This window comes from Scyliorhinus torazame, chromosome 4 (assembly GCF_047496885.1).
Source record: "Scyliorhinus torazame isolate Kashiwa2021f chromosome 4, sScyTor2.1, whole genome shotgun sequence".
NCBI classification, from domain to species: Eukaryota; Metazoa; Chordata; class Chondrichthyes; order Carcharhiniformes; family Scyliorhinidae; genus Scyliorhinus; species Scyliorhinus torazame.
This window is the reverse complement of record NC_092710.1, coordinates 115,268,934-115,287,950: the sequence shown is the minus strand read 5'-3', so window position 1 is coordinate 115,287,950 and position 19,017 is coordinate 115,268,934. Positions and strand designations below refer to the sequence as shown.

The 19,017-nt window shown below is 47.8% G+C and overlaps 1 protein-coding gene across 2 annotated transcripts in view; it reads left to right on the top strand.

Moving 5' to 3' along the window:
* The window catches only part of tsnax (translin-associated factor X), a 193,683-nt gene that overhangs the window by 38,140 nt on the left and 136,526 nt on the right, over positions 1-19,017 (top strand). The window contains exon 1 of one of the 2 annotated variants that reach the window (XM_072498528.1): positions 11,017-11,320. The exons of the other annotated variant lie outside the window; for it this stretch is intronic. Within the exon in view, the coding sequence (XP_072354629.1) occupies positions 11,308-11,320 (13 nt within the window). The 5' untranslated portion in view covers positions 11,017-11,307. Of the gene's footprint in view, positions 1-11,016; positions 11,321-19,017 lie in introns of those variants that run through there. 2 annotated transcript variants of the gene reach the window in all.

Here is a 19,017-nt window from a genome sequence, read left to right as displayed (position 1 = left end):
AATGGTAGAATCGGGTGACCCCCGGGTGGCAGAGGTCTTCGTGGAGGGCTTGCAGGCGGTCTATTTGTGCGTTCGCACATGTGCTGCCGGACAGGGCATCGGACGGCTCGTTCAGCTTTCCGGGACGATACAAGATCTCATAGTTAAAGGTGGAGAGCTCGATCCTCCACCTTACGATCTTGTCATTCTTAACTTTGCCCCGCTGTGCATTATCGAACATAAAGGCTACCGACCGTTGGTCGGTGAGGAGAGTGAATCTCCTGCCGGCCAGGTAATGCCTCCAATGTCGCACAGCTTCCACTATGGCCTGGGCTTCCTTTTCCACTGAGGAGTGGCGGATTTCTGAGGCGTGGAGGGTCCGGGAGAAAAAGGCCACGGGTCTGCCCGCTTGGTTAAGGGTGGCCGCCAGAGCTACATCGGATGCGTCGCTCTCGACCTGGAAGGGGAGGGACTCGTCGATGGCGTGCATCGTGGCCTTTGCGATATCCGCTTTGATGCGGCTGAAGGCCTGGCGAGCCTCTGTCGACAGGGGGAAGGTAGTGGACTGTATTAGCGGGCGGGCCTTGTCTGCGTACTGGGGGACCCACTGGGCGTAATATGAAAAGAAGCCCAGGCAACGTTTCAGGGCTTTGGAGCAGTGGGGGAGGGGAAATTCCATGCGCATGCGTTCGGGGTCGGGGCCTATTACTCCATTGCGCACTACGTATCCCAGGATGGCCAAACGGTTTGTGCTAAAAACACATTTTTCCTCGTTATATGTGAGGTTCAGGGCGTTTGCGGTCTGAAGGAACTTTTGGAGGTTGGCGTCGTGGTCCTGCTGATCGTGGCCGCAGATGGTTACGTTGTCGAGGTACGGGAACGTGGCCTGCAACCCGTGCTGGTCACCCATTCGGTCCATCTCCCGCTGGAAGACCGAGACCCCGTTTGTGACGCCAAATGGGACCCTTAGGAAGTGGTATAGCCGCCCGTCTGCCTCGAAGGCGGTGTACTTGCGGTCACCTGGGCGGATGGGGAGCTGGTGGTAGGCGGACTTGAGGTCCACGGTGGAAAAGACCTTATACTGAGCAATCCGATTGACCATGTCGGATATGCGGGGGAGAGGGTACGCATCTAGCTGCATGTACCTGTTGATGGTCTGTCTATAGTCTACGACCATCCTTTGCTTCTCCCCGGTCTTTACGACTACCACCTGGGCTCTCCAGGGACTATTGCTGGCCTGGATTATGCTTTCCTTCAGCAACCGCTGGACTTCAGACCAGATAAATGTCCGGTCCTGGGCGCTGTACCGTCTGCTCCTAGTGACGACGGGTTTGCAATCCGGGGTGAGGTTTACAAACAAGGACGGCGGTTCAACCTTGAGGGTTGCGAGGCCGCAGATAGTGAGTGGGGGTATTGGGCCGCCGAATTGGAATGTTAGTCTCTGAAGGTTACACTGGAAGTCTAATCCCAGTAATGTGGGCGCGCAGAGTTGGGGCAGGACGTAGAGCCTGTAGTTCTTGAGCTCCCTCCCTTGCACCGTTAGGTTTGCGATGCAGAACCCTTTGATCTCCAAAGAGTGGGATCCTGCAGCTAGGGAAATCTTTTGCGTGCTTGGATGGATGGTCAGAAAACAGCGTCTTACTGTGTCTGGGTGAATAAAACTTTTAGTGCTCCCGGAGTCGATCAGGCATGGCGTCTCGTATCCGTTGACCAGCACCGTTGTTGTCGTCGTCTGGAGCGTCCGGGGCCGTGATTGATCCAGTGTCACCGAAGCCAGTCGTGGTAGTAGTGTCGCGGCGTCTTCTTCGGATCCCGTGGAGCCGTCGATGCTGGGGTCCTTTGTTGTCAACCAAGATGCTGGCGTCCATGAATCGCACGCGGCCGGGGGTGGACAAAATGGCCGCCCCCATGGGTCGCACGTGGTCGGGGGTGGACATAATGGCCACCCCATGAATCGCACGTGGCTGGGGGGTCACAAGATGGCGGCACCCATCCTGCCCTCGTGGTGCCCGGGACCCAAAATGGCGGCGCCCGCGGGTCGCACATGGGACGCTGGGGGGGTGGGTTGGGGGGGTTTTGGGATGTGCTGTCCTCGTTCTTCTCCGGGGATTGCGGCGACCCCCCAGGACCGGCACACTGCCGCGTAATGGCCCTTTTTGCCGCAGCTTTTACAAGTAGCTGCGCGGGCCGGGCAACGCTGTCGGGGGTGTTTCACCTGTCCGCAAAAATAGCAGCGGGACTCCCCGGGATGGTCTGGCGCTTTAACCGCGCAAGCTTGCGGGGGGGGGGTTGGGCGCTGCCGGGGAGTTGTTCGCGACGGGGGTCCACGGAGCCCAGGGGGCTGCCGCGCGGTTGGGGCCGTAGGCGCGGGCGTTTTGGGAGGCCACAACAAGGGAAGCCGCAAGGGCTCGTGCTCTGAGAGTCCTAGCGGCTCTCTTTCTAAAAGTCTTTGACGAATTTGGGGAGAGTTCATACCTGCCACGAATGTGTCACAAATTAGCAGGTCCATGTGTTCGATCACGTTCACCGGCGGGCAGTTGCAGCCACATCCCAAAATCAGCAGCGCGCCGTAGAATTCTTCGTGCGATTCTCCGGGAATTTGCCGTCTCGTCGCAAGTTGGTGGCGCGCGTAGACCTGGTTTACGGGCCAAACGTAGATGCCCTTCAGCAATGCGAGTGCCGTCGCGAAATCCTCTGCGTCTTCTATTAGTGAGTAAATTTCCGGGCTGCATTTTCTGCTCTTCCGTGATCCGGCCGGGGGCCGTTCGCAGGTAGCCTTCGAAGCATGCTTGCCAGCGTTTGAATACGGCCGCCGAGTTCGCTGCATGGGGGCTGATCCGCAGGCACTCCGGGGCGATCCGGAGCTCCATAGTCTTTTAAGCTCGCTTAATAAATTGTAGCGCACAATGACTTACGCGAGACGAGAAGCGATGAAGTCTATCTAGACTTTATTAAGCGAGACTTGTCCCCAGCAGCTCAGCAACAGAATGAGGCTGCGGGGAGAAGCTCGAGCTCTTACACTCCGCCTTCAGGGCGGAGCCAGTAGTCGGCAGATCCAACCAGGACCTGGGACCTGTCAGCCAACAGCCTCTCGGCTTCACAGGTACCACATTACCCCTAATACATACCACCACACACACCCCTTGTTAAAAAGGAACCCGGCGGGGTGGTGGTTCGCATGGTGGTAGGGGTTTACACGGCTGGCCCTGGAACAAATTTCGGACTGTGTTAATACAGCTTTAGCACTACACTGGGCTATGTACAAGTTTGTGAGAACTATTTACAATACGGGCAAAAACATTACCCTTAATACATACCACCACAGCAGGGTTGCAAGGAGCCGGTAGGCGAGCAGGAGGTGAAGGTGGCAATTGGGAGGATGCAGGCAGGGAAGGCGGCGGGGCTAATGGATTCCCAGTTACATTTTATAAGGAATTTAAAGATAAGCTGGCAGTGTTCATAGTGTGAATGTTTGGGCAGCACGGTGGAGCAGTGGGTTAGCCCTGCAGCCTCACGGCGCTGAGGTCCCAGGTTTGATCCCGGCTCTGGGTCACTGTCCGTGTGGAGTTTGCACATTCTCCTCGTGCCTGCATGGGTTTCGCCCCCCACAACCCGAAGATGTGCAGGCTAGGTGGATTGGTCACGCTAAATTGCCCTTAATTGAAACAATTAACTTGGTACACTAAATTTATTTTTAAAAAGTGGGAATGTTTGAGGATGCGATAGGCAGGGGTGTCTTGCCGCAAACGATGGGGCAGGCTTCCATCTCATTGCTACTAAAGAAGGACAAGGAACCGGTGGAGTGTGGGTTGTATGGGCTCATACCTCTGCTGAATGTAGATGCTAAGATACTGGCAAAGGAGTTGTCGTCATGGTTAGAAGGGTGCCTCCTGAAGGTGATTAGGGGGGAACAGACAGGGTTCGTAAAGGGGAGGCAGTTGTTCTCGAACGTGAGGACGTTGCTGAATGTGGTCCTGTTTCCGGCGGAGGGAAAGGAGACTGATGTGGTGGTGGCGCTGGACGCAGAGAAGGCATTTGATCGGGTAGAGTTGGGGTTATTTGATGGCGGTATTGGAGAGATTTGGAATTGGGCCGAAGTTTGTGGCAAGTGTTTGCACTAAAAGCATGAATTTGGGGTATTTTGCACTGCACAGGGGTACGAGACAGGGGTGCCCTATGACCCGCCCCTAATTGTTTGCATTGGCTATAGAGAATTTGGCCATTGCCAAATGGAGCTTGGGGTTGTGGAGCGGGATTGTGATGGGGGGTGCGAGCATAGGATGTCCCTATACGCTGACGATATGCTGTTGTATATTTCGGAACCAAACACTTCAGTGGGGAGTATAATGGAGTTGCTCCAGAGATTTGGGACATTCTCGGGGTATAAATTGATTTTGGAAAAAGCAAGAATTTTGTGGTCTCCCCGCCGGAAATAGGAACGGGGGTGGGGGAGGCTGCCATTCCGCTAGGCGACAACCCACTTTAGGCATTTGGGGATGCAGGTGGCCCGAGATTCGGCAGGGCTTTGGAAGTTTAATTTCACTAGCTTGATGGGGAGGATGGAGGCCGATCTGTCGGGGTGGGGCAATCTTCCTTTGTCGTTGATGGCCGGGTGCAGGCAGCTAAAATGAATGTTTTGCCGTGATTCCCGTTTTTATTTCAACGTCTGTTGCTCTTTTTACCAAAGTCCTTCTTCAGGGGGGTGGACAACTTGATTTCCTTGTACATTTGGGGGGGGGGACGTGGCCAGGATTAGGAGGGTGGTATTGCAGACGGGCCCACAGGCTGGGTGGGGTAAGGCCTCCCAAACTTGCTGTACTATTATTGGATGGCGAATGTGGAGAAGGTGAGGGGGTGGAGCAAGTAGCTGGGGGGAACTCTGTGGGTGAAGGTGGAGGCGGGTTCGTGTAGGGGGTCGGGTTTCAGGTGCTTTTTGAGGGCTCTGGTGATGGCTCCGCTCCATTTTTTTCCGGGGAGGTATACTAGTAGTCCCGTTGCTGCTGCCTCACGGCGCCGAGGTCCCAGGTTCGATCCCAGCCTTGGGTCACTGTCCATGTGGAGTTTGCACATTCTCCCCGTGTTTGCGTGGATTTCGCCCCCACAACCCAAAGATGTGCAGGGTAGGTGGATTGGCCATGCTAAAATTGCCCCTAAATTGGAAAAAAATAATTGGGTATTCTAAATTTATTTTTAAAAAGTTCTAGCAGATTGCCAAACTACAGAAAAACCTGGCTCTTCCCATTAATTACATAATCTCTATCATACTATCATATTCCATCACCTGCTTAGCTATGACTACATACAATCCCTCATAAATTAACTACTCTCCAGGGAATCCTCAGCACAATGTTTCATTAGGCATCTCTTGGTAAACAAGTAAATGGTTAAAATTAATAATTACTTTATCTTTTATGACCTCTTAATTGCAGCTCTGGCAGTCACACAGTCTGGGTAATTTAACCAAGGTTCTTTAATAATATTACTGCAACAAATATATATGTTAACTCGGGCTTTTAAAAAACTTTACTGCAGCAGATATTAAATACAATATATATAACAATTTCTTCATTCATCACCCATGGGCCCTGTTGCTCTTTCTAGCTTTATTCTATTTGCTCTGTTTAGGTCACCTTTGCTCATGAGTCGCCAGGTATCTTTATGATACCGCCACGTGATTGAAGTTTAGGTTATGATTAATAACACAGCACACCGTTTAGTAAGGATTAAAACAACGGTCATTTATTATATACAACAAGCAATATTAATACCCTAATACTACTTTCTATATAACAAACCTATCACTACTGGCCAATACTTAACTTAGGAAGAGCCCACCAGGTCAGGGAAACGAATGGCTTGTCCAATCAAATCTGGCCCACGGGATTCAAAAGGCTGCTACAGGTCGGTGGCTAGGTGTCTCTACCGGATAGCGATCGTTGGATTCAAACTTACTGCTATCGGTGGCTGGTCTTCCGAAGGTTTCGAGCAGGTGAAGATGAGAGAGAGAGCGATCTGAACTTGGACCTTTACTTTTATAGGGCCCAGGGGCTTCCCGCCTCCCGGGGCGGCCCTTGACCCTGAGTCCCAAGTGATTGGATTCTATCCCCAATCTCTGGGGTCGATGTGTCCAATGGTGAGGCGATTCCTTGATTGGGGGGTGGTCGCTCACCTGTCTTTGTTTAGGCCACTGCAGGCGCCGACAGGTCTGGCCCGGTATTCAATTGCTAATATGTTGCAATTGTTCCCGGGGATAGCCGATTTAACTGTGGGTGTCTGAGTTGATTAGGTGTAAACAGTCCTGAATGAAACTGCGGATACCTGGGTTGAAGGGCTGTTGATAGCCCTGACTATCGATCTGGGCTACGTTCCCAGAGCTGAATATGCAAACCTGTCTGCAGCTGCCTGCCTGTGTCTTCTTGGCTGCTTTTCCCAGCAGTCTTTCGGGTTAGCCATTTTAAACTGGGTTTTGGCCAGATTAATCGGAACACAGCCATTTTACATGGCTACAGCCCCAACAACATCTTGGCTGTAGACATCTGAAGACATGTGCTCCAGAATAAGCTGTGCCTACAGCCAAGCTATTCTAGTACAGTCCAAACACTGTCATCCACCCAAAAATAGGGAATATTTAAATGAGAGAATTACTGAGGATGCTGGAAATCTGACTTAAAATCAGAAAATACTGGAAATAATTAATAGGTGTGGCAACATCCATGGAGAGAGAAAGACCTCTTGATTCAGCTTACAACTGGGAATACTTAGAGGTCTAACAATTCTTTAGGCAGGAAAAGACTGGGTGGAGAAGAAAGAAACTGAAATATGACTGGTTTTTTTACATATCCCATTACCCACTCCTTTTGCCTTTCACCATAATCCCTATTATAATTCAATCCTTTCCATCTTGCACACCGTCACAGACCTTCCCCTTTGTTCTTTCAATCCGTGCCTCCAAAGTTTTTTTGCTTTATTTAAGAATGGTTATGTCTCTAAGTCATCCTCATTCCGACAAAACATCATTGACCTGAAATGTTAACCCTGTTTCTCTCTCTACACATGCTGCCAGACCTGCTGAGTATTTCCAGATTTTCAGTTTATAATTAAAGTGGAAATTACTCAGGTATATCTTGTCCACAAGATGTGGAGATGCCGGCATTGGACGGGAGTGGGCACAGTAAGAAGTCTTTTTCTTAATAAATTTAGAGTACCCAATTCATTTTTTCCAATTAAGGGACAATTTAGCGTGGCCAATCCACCTAACCTGCACATCTTTGGGTTGTGGGGGCGAGACCCACGCAGACGCGGGGATAATGTGCAAACTCCATACGGACAGTGACCCAGAGCTAGGATTGAACCTGGGACCTTGGCGCCGTGAGGCAGCAATGCGCCACCATGCTGCCCTTCAGTAAGAAGTCTTACAACACCAGGTTAAAGTCCAACAGGTTTGTTTCGAATCACTAGCTTTTGGAGCACAGCTCCTTCATCGGGTGAGTGAAGAAGTGGGTTCCACAATCACATATATAGACTGCTGAAGTGTTCCGGACATCGCACAACAATCGCCAGGCAGAAATGTTCCCTTCTGGTCGGGGAACACTTCAGCAGTCAAGGGCATTCAGCCTCTGATCGTCAGGTAAGCATTCTCCAGGGCTGCCTTCAGGACACACGACAACACAGAATCGCCGAGCAGAAACTGATAGCCACGTTCTGCACGCATGAGTATGGCCTTAACCAGGACCTTGGATTCATGTCTTATTATATTCACCCTCCCACCATCTGGCCTGAGCTTGCGAAATCCTACCAACTGTCCTAGCTTGAGACAATTCACACCTCTTTAATCTGTGATTATCTCTCTCTCCAGTCGCTCCTTCTGGACCTGTAAAGACTTAATTACCTGTAAATACTCGCATTCAAAGTTTCGTCTTGCATCATTGACTTTGTCTGTACATGTGGTTGTCTACAGGAAGCAGGGCAAATTGAATCTGGCCATTACCACCCCATCAGTCTCCCTCAATCATCAGCAAGTGATGGAAAGCGGTGTAGTTAACAGTGCTATCAAGTCGCACTTACCAATAACCTTGCTCCAGACCTCATTACAACCTAGGTCTAAATATAGACAAAATATTTGCATTCTAGAGGTGAGGTGAAAATGACTACTCTTGACATCAAGGTGGCATTTAACCAAGTGATGTAAGGGCGGACCTTCACATGGTTCAACTCCGATACTTCCCTACCCTTCCTTGACTTCTCTGTCTCCATTTCTGCAAATCCACTAACTCCCGTAGCTACCTCGACTACACTTCCTCACCCTCCGCTTCCTGTAAGGACTCCATTCTATTCTCCCAGTTTCTCCGTCTCCATTGCATTGGTTCTGATGATGTTACCTTCTACAACAGTGCTTTTAACATGTCTTCCTTTTTCCTCAACTGAACATTCCTGCATACTGTGATTGACAGGGCCCTGAGTCTGGGAACGGTGTCCCCGCAGTCAGTGTCACAGTGAAGCAGTCTGGGAGCGGTGTCCTCGCAGTCAGCATCACAGTGCAGCAGTCTGGGAATGGTAAAGTGGGCAGCACAGTAACAGAGTGGTTATCACAGTTGCTTCACAGTTCCAGGTTCGATTCCTGGCTGGGTCACTGTCTGTGCGGAGTCTTCACGTTCTCCCCGTGTCTGCGTGGGTTTCCTCCGAGTGCTCCGGTTTCCTTCCACAGTCCAAAGATGTCCGGGTTAGGTGGATTGGCCATGCTAAATTGCCCTTAGTGTCCAAAAAGGTTAAGCGGAGGTTACTGGATTATGGGGATAGGGTAAATCTGTGGGCTTGAGTAAGGTGTTCTTTGTAAGGGCTGGTGCAGACTCGATGGGCCGAATGGCCTCCTTCTACACTGCTATGAACCGTTTTTGACCCATTTCCTGCCCTTCTGCCCTCATCTTTCCCAAACCACGGTAGTGTTCCTCTTGTCCTCATTTTCCACCTTACCAGCCTCCATATTCAAAAGAATATCCTTCGCCATTTCTACCAATTCCAGCATACTGTCACCATCAAATACAGCTTCCCTTTCCCTGTCAGCATTCAGAAGGGACTGTTTCCTCAACAACACCCTATTCCATTTCTCTATCACCCCAATTCTTTCAATTTAATGCACTGCATTTGCAGATCCCAATGCGATTTGTGATCTCCTCTACACTGGGGATACCAAACATTGGCTGGGTGATTATCTGCTGTAATACCTATGCTTGGTCCTCAAGCATAGTAGTGTAGCCATCTGGGATGACCACTTTCAGAACACAAAATGGACACTCACAGAGACGATAGTGAAATGTGGACAATACTAAGCAACAAGCAGGCACAGAGCCTGAATGTATATTTGGGAAGCAGTCAGCAGACGGAATCGAAACTCTAGGGTCAATTAACATATTGATGGCCCATCACCGAGGAACAAAGGACTAATACTCAGGTAGCCGATACTGTCGCAGACATCCCGGCGCCAGTACCCCAACCGAAAGACACAAACAAAGCAAGGCCAACGGCCACCTAGGACACGTCCAGCCATCAGGGCACCCACCCCTTTATTGGTTTAGATCGATTATAATGATCAAGAAGCTGCCCAACTAATTGGGACCAGGTTTAAGGCCCGCCTAAAAAGCGCGCAAAGCCCCTCCAAGTATAAGAAGGAACCCCCGGCAAAGATTCAGTCTCTTGGATTTGGCTCTCAAGCGGAGAGACCCATCCACCAGCATCACCAGAAGCAAGTAAGTTCAAGGTCAACGCTTGCTACCAGACGGATGACCTTAGCTGTACTCCTGTTACCTCTTCGAACCCAACAGCCTCAGATCCGAACAACGGCCATTGTTCCTTTAAGTGGGCACTCAAAGTTTTGTATAGGTGTTAGTGATAGAGATAGTTTAGCTTGTAGTGTTTTTGTGGATGAGTAAATCATACTGTGTGTAAATAAATACCCTTGGCTTTGAACTAACTAAGTGGTGTATTGGCTCTTTGATCGATAGTCGGGTTGAACCTTGTGGCGGTATCGAGAGATACCTGGTGTGAAAGTATACACATAATTAGGATTAAGAAAGGCGACCATATTGACCGCCATATTTATAACTAAATAAATATAGCAACAGTTCTTTCTGATTTCTTGCCATTTCAATTCACCATCTTGCTCTCATATTTACCATTCTGTCCTTGACCTGCTGCAGTGTTCCAGTGAAGAGCAAAGCAAGCTGAAGGAGCAGCATCTCATTTTCCAATTAGGTACTTTTCAGCCTTCTGGACTCAACAGTTCTGGCTCCAACGACTTAAAATCCTAAATCTGTCCTCCAATTTGAATCCCCCGCACCCCCACGAAGTGTCAGTCTATATCTTGTTCTCATTTTTTTTGTTGCTTTCAGACAAGCTGATTATTATTCTGCTCTTAACACCTATTCTGGACCAATGCTTTGTTTCATTACTATTACTATTGCCACTCACTTTACCTTTTGTTCAATGACATCTTTGGAATTTAATCTCTTTCACCCTCTAAAATATCCCTGACCTTCCCTTTTGTTCCACGTGATCCCTTCTTCAACAGCATAAAAAACAGCTCACCACCACCTTCTCCACAGCAATTCGGCAGAGGAAATAAATGCTGGTTTAGCCAACGATACCCACATCCCATGAACGAATAATCAAACCCAATACATTTTTATCTCTCCAGTTCCGAAGACGAGTCATATTGGACTAAAAATGTTAATTCTGTTTCTCTCTTCACAGATGTTTGGAAAATTGCTGAATTTTTCAAGTACTTTTGTTTTATTTCAAATATCCAGAAATTTGCTTTTATTTTCGGACAGGTGAAGGCTTGTGTGACCTGTTTCTGTGCTGTAACTCCGAAGTGAGCCTATACTATTAGTTATATGGCCCATGGTTATCAATATGGAATCAACCAGCAGCATGTGGTGACTTGAGGTCACTGAACTACATTTCCTAGTGTGCACTGTCGCTAAAGCGCCTGCGCAGATTTGCTGCTGTTCCATCAGGTTCCTGAATTGGGCTGTCGGTAAAAGGCTGTTTAGCGGTGCTTGTGTGAAACGATCCAACTGGATATTGGTTTTATTCAGTGACTTATTTTGTGGTTCCCCATTTCAAATCTAAGTTTTGTATATTTAAAAAAAGTTAAGCTGTATTGTGACCGTGGTTCAGGAGAGTGTGCAGATACCTACACGCTGGGCTTTGTGGAGCAGGAACCGGAGGCGGGTTGAGGTTCCCTGGAGTGGCCGTGGATACTTCAGGAGTGGGGCCAGAACGGAGTGGAATCAGATCAGCAAGACATTGTGACTGACTGGGGCGGCCGAGATGAATAAAGAAGGTAGTTAAGCTGAGATTTCTGGGCCTGTTGCTCAAAGAGATCCTCTCAACAGCAACTCATTTATACAGCAATTTAAGTAAAACGAAACGTCTGAAGATGCTCCACAGGAGTGTTATCAGACAAACAAAGCCACATAGGGAGGTATCAGAGCAGATGACCAAAGGACTAGGTCTTAAGGAATATCTTAAACAAGGGGAAGAGCGGTATAGAGGCAAATATTAAAATCAGGATGCTCAAGAGGCCGGTGTTGGGTGAATGCAGAAATCTCCAGAGGGTTGTAGGAGATTACAGATGGGGATGGAGGGGAGGCCGTGGAGGAATTTGAAAACCAAGATGATTTTTTAAAAATTGAGTTGTTACTAGACTGGGAGCCATTGTAGACCAATGAGCATGGGGGTCAAAGGTGAATAGGACTTGGTGCGAGTTGCAGCTCGGGAAGCAGAGATTTGCATGACCAAGTTTATGGAGACTAGAATATGGGAGGCTAGCCACGAGTCTAAAGATAACAACGGTATGCACGAGGATTTCAGCAGCAGATGAGTTGGAATGGAGTTTGTGGTGGAGACTGAAGACAATGGCTACAATCTTCCCAGTATTTAATTGGAGGAAATTTCTATTCAACCAGTCCTGGATGTTGAATAAACAAACTGGAAGGAATGAGAGAGGAAATAAAATGAAAATGAAAATCGCTTCTTATTATGAAGCAAGTAGGCTTCAAATTAAGTTACTGTGAAAAGCCCCGAGTCACCACATTCCGGCGCCTGTTCGGGGAGGCTGTTACGCGAATTGAACCGTGCTGCTGGCCTGCCTTGGCCTGCTTTCAAAGCCAGCGATTTAGCCCTGTGCTATGGTAGTGAGTTAGATATATGATTAGCATAGATGTGGAACCTGATGCTGTTTTTTCAGATGATGTTGCCAATCAGAAATAGGAAGGGGTAGGATAAATCTTTAGGGGGCATCAGAGGTAATGGAGGAGATCTTGTGGCTCCTTGGGTAGTGTCCCTGCCTTTGAGCCAAAAGCTTTGGGTTCAAGGGTTATTTGAGGACTTACTGGGCACAGAAAGAAATGAAATGAAAATCGCTTATTGTCACAAGTAGGCTTCAAATGAAGTTACTGTGAAAAGCCCCTAGTCGCCACATTCCGGCACCTGTTCGGGAGGCTGGTACGGGAATTGAACCGTGCTGCTGGCCTGCCTTGGTCTGCTTTCAAAGCCAGCGATTTAGCCCTGTGCATGGTCATGACGTGGTCCAAAAGGTTGATAATTTGGCTGCTAATCCTTTCAACATTACTATCCCCCCCCCCCCCCCCCCCAACTAATACCCAAAGAGAAAAATGGTGTGTGTGAAGATACAAAACAAGCCAGAGTAATGATGTGGTATTGGGAAGAGAAGCAATTGCAAGGTGACCCTTTGGGTATGATTGATATCCAAGAATGGAAACAGGCTGTCCCACCCAGTTAGATGATAGGTGAGAACCGTTGGGGGAGGAAGATGTCATCCATGTTAAAAGGCTGTGGACAGCTAGGAGAAAAGAGGATAAAATGTCATTTGTGACCTTGATAAGAGCCATTTTGGTACTGTTGCAGCGGCTGAAACCTAATTGCAAGCTTCAAACGTAGAGATTTTTGAAAGATGGACATGATTTGAAAAGCATTGAAACCATTGTTGATTGTTGTAAAATCTCGCCAGGTTGACTAATGTCCTTGGGAGGGAAATCCTCTTTCCTACCTGGTCTGGTCAGGTGTGACTCTAGATCCCCATGAATGTAGTTGACTCTGAAATGCCCTCTGAAATGAAGGACAGTTGGGATGGGCAATACAGCTGTCTCAGCCAGCGATGCCCACATCACACAAGTGAATTAAAATAAAGAAGCTGGCAGCAGAGAAAGATGCAAGTTCAGATCTCGGGCAGGGTGGAATCTGAGAGGGTGTTTGACCTGGGGGCCTAAGGAAAGGAGGGTGTTTGACCTGGGGGCCTAAGGAAAGGAGGATGAGAGTGATATTAAGAAGAGATCAGTGATGGTCTCATCTGTGATTTACATGATGGGTGTAGCGAGACCATAAGATGGCAAGATCAAGGGAGTGGCCATGAATTTTGTTTTATAAACTTAGAATACTCCATTCATTTGTTCCAACTATGGGGCAATTTAGCAGAGCCAATTGTAGAAGCCAGGTATTTCGAATACAACTAGTATAGGTAAAAGATAGCTGTTTAAGCATAAATATTAAGCCCCAGTTTTAAATACCCATTTATACAGCATAATTCACTTTTACTGAGGTCCGTTGTTCTGGCAAATGCATATTTTCAAAGTCAGTGTGACATTAAAACAGCACAGTTGCAAGACATTTTGACACTGCTTGTGCTAATTGTCAAGGACAAGGACTGAATACCATAGCAACATGAAGGCACCATTGTTCACAATACAGCTAAGTCAGAAAAGCTAATGTTGCACATTGAAGATGGACGGCTTGCCATCAAATCAAATGTGTTTGAGTCTAACCCAAACCAATTAGGATTATATTGGGGTGTGATTAGATGATTTAAGACAGACATGAAAGTGTATAACTGAATAGTTTCCGCCTGCCATTTTAGTGTTGTCTGTCCTTAATTGCTGTCTTTAATTCTCTTAGTCTTTCTGTTAGTGAGTCTTTGTGTTGTGTTGTCTTTCTGTTAGTTTAGTCAGTTTTGTCCTTAATAGTCTTTCTGTTTGAGATGTCTTTTGGGGGTTCTGTCTTTGTGTTAGTCTGTGTCAGTGATGTAGTGTACTTTTGACTTTTGAGTTTGAGTTTAGCTGAAGATTAGCTCTCTCTCTCTTCATGTTTCATTTCCAGACTTTGACCTTTTAAAAGTTACTTGCGAGCTGTCTGCCTAAGCAAAAAGATAATGTCTGTGATTCTCTGAAAGCTTCGAATTGTCTACGAATTGCCTTTTAAATTAATTTCAAATTGTAATCAAGCAACTACAAATAAAACAATTCTTATTGGTACCTGAGAAGTTTTAACTGCAAATTTCTGCTGAGTCCCAGTATTCGCAAAGTGCGACTGGTAACCAAATAGTGGAAATGATATAAATTCCTTCAACTTTACACAGTCGAATAATACTAGGAATCCAACAACTTGGCATAGTCCAAAAATATTACAAATCTTACAACTTGTCGTATTGCGCCAGGACTTTGATTCATCAACTAAGCTTCCCCCAACTTGGCGTAGTTCGGCAAGTTAAGATCCCTTCAAATTAAATATTCTAACAATTGGCGAGCCAGCCAGGAGTTAACATTATTTCAATGTTAGCCTGCACATCTTTAGGTTGTGGGGGTGAAAGCCACACCAGCATGGGGAGAAGAGCCGAGTTCGAACCTGGGACCTCAGTGGCGTGACGCAGCACTGTGCTGTCTTGGGAGCAGCCATGAATAAGGGTTAACATAACATTTTAATTTCGAGCAGGCCCCTTAAGCCTACACCGCTATTCAGTACGATCATCACTTACCTACCCAAACCATACATCTCTTAATTTCCTTAATCACAAATCTATTATCTCAGTTTTGAATATACTCAACAGTAAAATATCACAATCGCCTGGGGTAGACAATTCCAAAGATTCGCAGCTCTGAGTGAAGAAATCTTTCCTCATCTCAGTCTTAAATGATTGACTGTTTATCCACATGTTCTGGATTCCCCAGCATCCTCTCTATGTCTACCCCTTCAAGCCCATTCAGAATTTTGCATGCTTCAATGAGTTCATCTCATTCTTCTGAACTCCTGAGAGTGGAGATGCAATTTACTTGGCCTCTTTTCACCATAGGACAGCCCTTTCATGTCTGGAACAGATCTAATGAGCTTTTGTTGTACCACCTCCAAGGGAAGTATATTTTTTGTTAGCTATGGAGACCAAAATTACTCACAGCACTGGGGTGTGTTCAAAACCCAATACAATTATAGCAAGACTTTTTTTCTTATACTCCAATTCCCTTGCATTAAAGGCCAGCATACCATTTGTTCAAATTTCCTGCTTTACTCGCATTCTAACTTTGTGTTTCTTATCTCTGAATGCCATTTCATGCCTTTTAAAATCATTCGGTTTTTGTGTTATTATGACCAAGTTGAATAGCCTCACACTCTCCACATTATACACCTGTCAATTTATGGCACAATCCGTTAACAAGCCTATGGGCAAAATTCTCCCATTTTGAGACTAAGTGGCGGGGTGGGTGCAGGACTGTGGAATGGGGGCCGGTGGGAAAAAAAACAAATCTTCTGGCCCCACCTCATTAATTATGCATCTGGGCATTTCACCCCGTATTAGTGATGGGCAGCCCTGGATGGCATTGTCTGCCATCATGTCCGGGTGCCATATTGAAAACGCATCCAACATTACTGACCCACTACTGAAGAAAGAGCTGGATCTCCTGAAACTGTCCGGGAGCACTTGGAGACCGGAAGATGGACCTCCTGAGAATGAAGATGAATCTCCAGGAACAGTTTGAAACTGGAAGATGGACCCCTCTCCTCCTTCCTCCAGCCAGGACATCTAATCTGAAAGGTCCACCTGTAGATGCACCCCTGACCCACTGCTGTGTGTTCCAGGGTTGGGGGTGGCCTCCACCCTGAACTCTAGACACAGCCCTCGGCATTGTTCAGATGAGTCCTGACATCTGCACACTACATTATTTTGAAAGTGTTTCATGCCGGCGTGTATTCCCACTAGCACCATGGAGAATCTGCGGGAGGTGGTGTTGGACCTTCATCTGCATCCCATGAACAAATTAAGTTCACGTTGGCCTCTGGTTGGTTTTCTGACCCGCCATGGTCAAGATCCCGCTGTAAATTCACACCAACGAGAAACCGATTTCTGGGCCTTTCGCCATGCCCACCTTTGAACACGCTGACAGGGACTTGGAAGAATTCTGCCCCATGTCTGCTTCTTGTCTGGTAACCAATCCTCCATCTATGCCAATATGATTACCTGATGAGATCTTTGCTTGCATATTAACCTTTTGTTTGGCAGCTTCTTAAATGCCTTTTGGAATTTTTGTACTGTATCTTCTGCTTACCACTTTTTCTTCTTCATGAGTTACATCCTCAAAAAACTCTGAATAAATTTGTCAAACATGATTTCGCTTTCATAAAACCAAATTAACTTTGTCTGAACAGGGCAGCACGGTGGTGCAGTGGTTAGCACTGCTGCCTCAGGGCAGCATAGTGGCACAGTGGATTAGCCCTGCTGCCTCACGGCGCCGAGGTCCCAGGTTCGATTCTGGGTCACTGTCCGTGTGGAGTTTGCACTTTCTCCCTGTGTTTGCAGGGGTCTTGCCCCCACAACGCAAAGATGTGCAGGCTAGGTGGATTGGCCACGCTAAATTGCCGCTTAATTGGAAAAAATGAATTGGGCACTCTAAATTTAAAAAAAAAGAATTAAAAAAAGGACTGCTGCCTCACAGCGCCGAGGACACGGCTTCGATCCCAGCCTCGGGTCACTGTCCGTGTGGAGTTTGCACATTCTCCCCATATCTGTGTGGGCTCCCCCCTACAACCCAGGGGTAGGTAGATTGGTCACACTAAATTGCCCCTTAATTGAAAAACAAAAAGAATTGGGTACTCTAAATTTCAGAAAACGAACTTTGTCTGATCATACTATGATTTTTTGAGTGCATTGTTAATACTTCCATAATAATAAATCCCAGCGTTTTCCAATGGATGATGTCAGGTTTACTGGCCTGTTGGCTCCCTATTTTCTCTTCTTTCTTTCTTGAATAGTGGAATTACAATCCACTTGGACCATTCTAGAATCTAGGGAGTTTTTGAAAATTACAACTGGTACATCCACCAACTCTGCAGCTACCAGATTTTAAACCCTTGGATGCAGACCATCATATTGCTGGCTCGGCCCCAGCTGGAATATGGTTTGTAGTTCTGGTCACCACACTACAGGAAGGAAGTGGTAGCACTGGAGAGCATTCCGAGGAGATTCACCAGAATGTTGCCTGGGCTGGAGTGTATCAGCTATCGAAAGAGACTGGATAGGCTGGGGTTGTTTTCCATGGAGCAGAGGAGGCGGAAGGGTGACCTGATAGAGGTGTATAAAATCATGAGGGACACGGGGTGGATAGGAAGGTACTTTTCCCCTTGGTGGAGGGCTCAATAACCGGGGGCATAGATTTAAGGTAATGGGCAGGAGGTTTAGAGGAGATGTGAGGAAAAATGTTTTCACCCAGAGGGTGGCTGGAATCTGGAACTCTGCCTGAAAGGGTGGCAGAGGCAGGAACCCTCACTACTTTTAAGAAGTATTTAGATAAGCACTTGAAATGCCATAGCATACAATGCTATGGACCAAGTGCTGGAAAATGGGATTAGAGTAGTGAGGTGCTTGATGGCTGGCACAGACTTGATGGGCCAAAGGCCTCTTTCCATGCTGTAAAATTCTATGAGTCTAAGCCCTGGGTCTGTTTAGCTTTAAGTCTGTTAAATTTCTCTAATAGTTTTTCTCTGTTGATGTTAAATACCTTAAGTTCCCCAACTTATTAGCTCCGTGGTTACCTTTATTTCTGGTATGTAATTTGAGTCTTCTACTGAGAAAACAGACACAATGGATGGGATTCTCTGCCCCGGGTCAGAATGTGTTCTCCGATGGGCTGGAGGTCGGGTGTCGGGGGAAAATCGGGATCGGCGTGTGAACACGATGCTGCGACCTCCTGCTGGCTGCGTGAACAATGCACTGCCTGTCGACTCTTCCTCTAGCAGACCCCTGTAATAGGGGGACCTCCGAGGAACCCCTGTAAAAGGAGGACCCCCCCCCCCCCCCCAGGAATCCCTGTAAAAGGGGGACCCTCCCAGGAATCCGTATAATAGGGGGACACCCCCCCGGGAACCCTGTAATAGTGACTCCTGTAATAAGGAGCCCCCCCCAGTGACCCTTGAAATAGGGGCAACCCCCACAGGGATGCCTGCAATAGGGGTACTTTCTGGGGCTCTTGTAATAGGGCCCCCCCCCCCCCTCCCCCCCCCCGGAGGCCTGTAATAGGGAGATCCCCCCCAAGGACTCCTATAACAGGAGGAATCCCTCCAGGGACCCCTGTAATGGGGGATACCCCCCCCCCCAGGGAGCCCTGTAATAGCACCCCCCCGCAGGAGCCCTGTAATAGCACCCCTGGAGCCCTGAAATAGGGAGACCCCTCACAGGGACAATCGCCTCCACAGACCCCCCCCCCCCATCTCCCGGAAAAGGGACCCCATTCTGGATGCTAAAGAGCAGTCTAGACAGGGACAGCAGGAAGCATTACAGCTGTAATACTTACCTTGAAGCTCAATGTGTCCATTTCTTGAAGGAGAGCAGCTGTGCCCGCATCTGGTTCCTGCAGATCCATTCATAGCTTTCGAGTTGTGGTCTATGATTGACAGCTTGTAGAACCATCTGCAGCTTTGATCCATTCATATGCTTTCACACTTAAGTGGCCTACGTGGTGAAACTCCAGTAAACATTGACCTAATTAAAGAGAGGTAAGTGCAGTGAAATCACTCGCTTAAGTGATTGGGATGTACTTCTACTTGGATTTGCGGAGGTGGTTGCCTGCCTGCCCGATAGCAGGATTCCCTGGGAATCCCTCGTATTCCACGGCATGCATGAATTCGCATGGGGTGAAACACTGAATTGCATCCTGCTTTACGACCACAAGGGGATCGTAAAACTGGTGTAATTCAGCT